The sequence below is a fragment of the Myotis davidii genome, unplaced genomic scaffold, assembly GCF_000327345.1.
Source record: "Myotis davidii unplaced genomic scaffold, ASM32734v1 scaffold2908, whole genome shotgun sequence".
Classification (NCBI taxonomy): domain Eukaryota; kingdom Metazoa; phylum Chordata; class Mammalia; order Chiroptera; family Vespertilionidae; genus Myotis; species Myotis davidii.
Window position 1 is genome coordinate 45,723 of NW_006299183.1, and position 3,812 is coordinate 49,534.

The window sequence follows — 3,812 nt, forward strand, 5'->3', positions numbered from 1 at the left end:
CACGTCTGGGGGTGAGAAGCTCTTCACCAGGCAGGTGACTGAGGCCGACTCCCGCAGGCTCAGCTGCTCCCGGCTGGGTGGCTGCACGTACACCGCGGGCATGTGCTTGGCGTTTTCTGAGGGAAGAGGAATGGGGTGAGCTCAGGTCAGGGGCAGTGGGGTTCTTCCCTGACAACAGGGCGAGCAGAGGGCATGTGTGCCTGTGTGTCTTAGTGTATGAATGTGCAGGTATCTGTGTGTCCGTGTGCATGTGCCTATGTCCATGTGCATTTGTGCCTGTGTCCATGTGCATATGTGCCTCTGCTCCGGGGCCTGCCATGGGGTCCAGGCCCTGGATGCCATGTGTGGGAGGGTCTGGGGTGGCAGGAAGGGCAGGGAAGGCCTACCCTTGGGCCTGAAGATGGTGTGCTTCAGCGGCGAGGGCAGGTCCGTGTGGGTCACTGTGCAGGTGAACTCCTGGCCCGACTCCCAGTCCTCCACGCACACCGTGGCCTTGCCTATGGCACTGAAGGTGGCATTGGGGTGGCTCTCAGAGATGTTGACGTGGGTTTTCAACTCCTCGCCATTCCGGCGGGTCCAGGTGATGCTCAGGCTGTCATAGGTGGCCAGGTCCGTGACCAGGCAGGACAGAGTGGCCTCTTTGGTGAGGAAGATGCTGGCAAAGGTTGGGGGGATGGTGAAGACTCGGATGGTGGACGAACCTGGGACAGGAGAGGGGATGGAATCAGGACAAGGGGTCAACTTAGCCGAGCCTCTTCTGGGCCCTGCGGTCCTGCCGGAGGGGACACTGGGCCTCGCCACCTGCAGGGAGGGGACAAGGGGCCCCAAGCGGCCCTGTGGGGTCCCCTCCCCGCCCCTGGCCTCTCTGGGAAGCCAAGGCTCGGGGAGCTGCCGGCCTCGTTGGGGGCAGGGTCTGCCGACCCGAGTGGACACCTGCGTGTTGGGGGTCTCTGCCCTGGGCCCTCGGGGCAGGAACACTCACTGGGGCCGCACATGGACGACACATTCTTCTGGTAGATCAGCTCCTGGTGTTCCACTTGGCAGGTGAACACGCTCTGGCTGAGCCAGTCGCTCTCGGTGATGGTCAGCCTGCTGGTGACCCTGTAGGTCACGGGGCGGGCTTTGCGCTCGACCTCTGGTTTGTCCGTGACGATGCCGGAGTTCAGCGGCTTCCCGTCCTTCAGCCAGGACACCGCAATCTTCCTGGGGTTGAAGCCTGTGGCCTGGCAGATGAGCGTGGACGTGCGGGGGCCGGGGCCAGTGAAGGAGTCGCGGGGGGAGGGGACAAGGCTGCCCACCCCCCTCGCCCGCCCGCCCGCCAGGGGGGAGGCCTCGCTCACCTGGGATGGGCACTTGCACCTCTTTTTCGCCATTGGAGTGTTTGACCTTGCACGTCACGAACTCGTCCGTGCCCTGGAGGATGTCAGCGCTGGGCAGGAGCAGTTGCGAGCTGGCCTCGTACTTGCCTCCCCTCAGGACCGATGGGAAGGTCTGGATGTTCTGGTTGATGATGTCGCTGGTGTTCTTAAATTTCCAGGAGAAGGTGACGGGGATGGGCAGGAAGTCCTTGGCCAGGCAGCCCATGGCCACCAGGCGCTCATCGTACAGGGAGTTCTCACAGGAGACGAGGGGGAAGACGTTGGGAGCAGACACGCTCTCTGAGGACCCGAGAGGGACAAAAGAGAAAGGGGTGTGAGAGGATGACTTTCCAGACTCAGCAGGTCAGGGGCCAGGCCCTGTCACCCCAAGGCTGCCCCTCGATGGGCCCCCCAGGCCTCGCCACCTGTGGGGCAGGCAGTGTGGCAGGCTGGAGCCCTGGCCAAGGCTTGGGTCCGGGGAGGCTGCCATGGCCCCCACCCCTCAGGAGCTGGCTCTGAGCCTGGGAGGGCAAGAGCTGCTCTTGCTGGAGTGTCAGGACTGGCCCTTCCTCCCCTGGCAGTGCTGTCCCCAGATGCAGGCGCACGTGCACCCTGGCTCCCGGCTCACACGGCCCAGGCCCAGGACAGTGTCGCCTTCCCTCTGACCACTGCAGCCGCACGCTCAGTCCCAGCACCCGGGGATCCCCAGGCAGCGGTCAGTGAGAGAGGAGCCCCTGCGAGCCCAGCCCTCACTGCTGTGGCTCTGCCACATGGAGCCCAGCCCTGGGTGCCTGGGTTCCAAAGGACGGTGTGTGTGATGGGAGGACACAGACTCAACTCAACACATCCTGAGCACAACCAGGTCACGGGGTCAGTCCAGGGTCAGCAGCTCGGTCCTGCACAGTCAGCTCAGCCCATGGTACCCACGTGGACCAGCCGGTTAATGCAGCCAAAGCAACTAGCACAGTCCTCTGAGATAAGCCAGCTTACCCGAGCCATTTTTGCTGAACCCAGCTCTTCCCAATCCAGCTCAGCCTATCCAGCTCACTGAGCACAGCTCAGCCCAACTCAGCTCAGCTCACCCAGCTCAGCTCAGCTCAGCTCAGCCCAGCTCAGCTCAGCTCACCTAGCTCAGCCCAGCTCACCCAGCTCAGCTCAGCTCAGCTCAGCCCAGCTCAGCTCAGCTCAGCTCAGCTCACCCAGCTCAGCTCAGCTCAGCTCAGCCCAGCTCAGCTCAGCTCAGCTCAGCTCACCCAGCTCAGCTCAGCTCAGCTCAGCCCAGCTCAGCTCAGCTCAGCTCAGCTCACCCAGCTCAGCTCAGCTCAGCTCAGCCCAGCTCAGCTCAGCTCAGCTCAGCTCACCCAGCTCAGCTCAGCTCAGCTCAGCCCAGCTCAGCTCAGCTCAGCTCAGCTCACCCAGCTCAGCTCAGCTCAGCTCAGCCCAGCTCAGCTCAGCTCAGCTCAGCTCACCCAGCTCAGCTCAGCTCAGCTCAGCCCAGCTCAGCTCAGCTCAGCTCAGCTCACCCAGCTCAGCTCAGCTCAGCTCAGCCCAGCTCAGCTCAGCTCAGCTCAGCTCACCCAGCTCAGCTCAGCTCAGCTCAGCCCAGCTCAGCTCAGCTCAGCTCAGCTCACCCAGCTCAGCTCAGCTCAGCTCAGCCCAGCTCAGCTCAGCTCAGCTCAGCTCACCCAGCTCAGCTCAGCTCAGCTCAGCCCAGCTCAGCTCAGCTCAGCTCAGCTCACCCAGCTCAGCTCAGCTCAGCTCAGCCCAGCTCAGCTCAGCTCAGCTCAGCTCACCCAGCTCAGCTCAGCTCAGCTCAGCCCAGCTCAGCTCAGCTCAGCTCAGCTCACCCAGCTCAGCTCAGCTCAGCTCAGCCCAGCTCAGCTCAGCTCAGCTCAGCTCACCCAGCTCAGCTCAGCTCAGCTCAGCCCAGCTCAGCTCAGCTCAGCTCAGCTCACCCAGCTCAGCTCAGCTCAGCTCAGCCCAGCTCAGCTCAGCTCAGCTCAGCTCACCCAGCTCAGCTCAGCTCAGCTCAGCCCAGCTCAGCTCAGCTCAGCTCAGCTCACCCAGCTCAGCTCAGCTCAGCTCAGCCCAGCTCAGCTCAGCTCAGCTCAGCTCACCCAGCTCAGCTCAGCTCAGCTCAGCCCAGCTCAGCTCAGCTCAGCTCAGCTCACCCAGCTCAGCTCAGCTCAGCTCAGCCCAGCTCAGCTCAGCTCAGCTCAGCTCACCCAGCTCAGCTCAGCTCAGCTCAGCCCAGCTCAGCTCAGCTCAGCTCAGCTCACCCAGCTCAGCTCAGCTCAGCTCAGCCCAGCTCAGCTCAGCTCAGCTCAGCTCACCCAGCTCAGCTCAGCTCAGCTCAGCCCAGCTCACCCAGCTCAGCCCAGCTCAACCAGCTCAGCTCAGCTGACCCAGCTCAGCCCAGCTCAGTTCAGCTCACCCAGCTCAGCCCAGCTCAGC

At 63.5% G+C, this 3,812-nt stretch overlaps 1 gene segment (V, D, J or C); it reads right to left on the reverse strand.

Moving 5' to 3' along the window:
* Window positions 1-3,812, reverse strand: part of LOC102775096 — a 9,236-nt gene that overhangs the window by 271 nt on the left and 5,153 nt on the right. The window contains 3 exon segments of the C gene segment in view: window positions 4-116; window positions 387-701; window positions 983-1,658. Of these exon segments, the coding sequence occupies window positions 4-116; window positions 387-701; window positions 983-1,658 (1,104 nt within the window).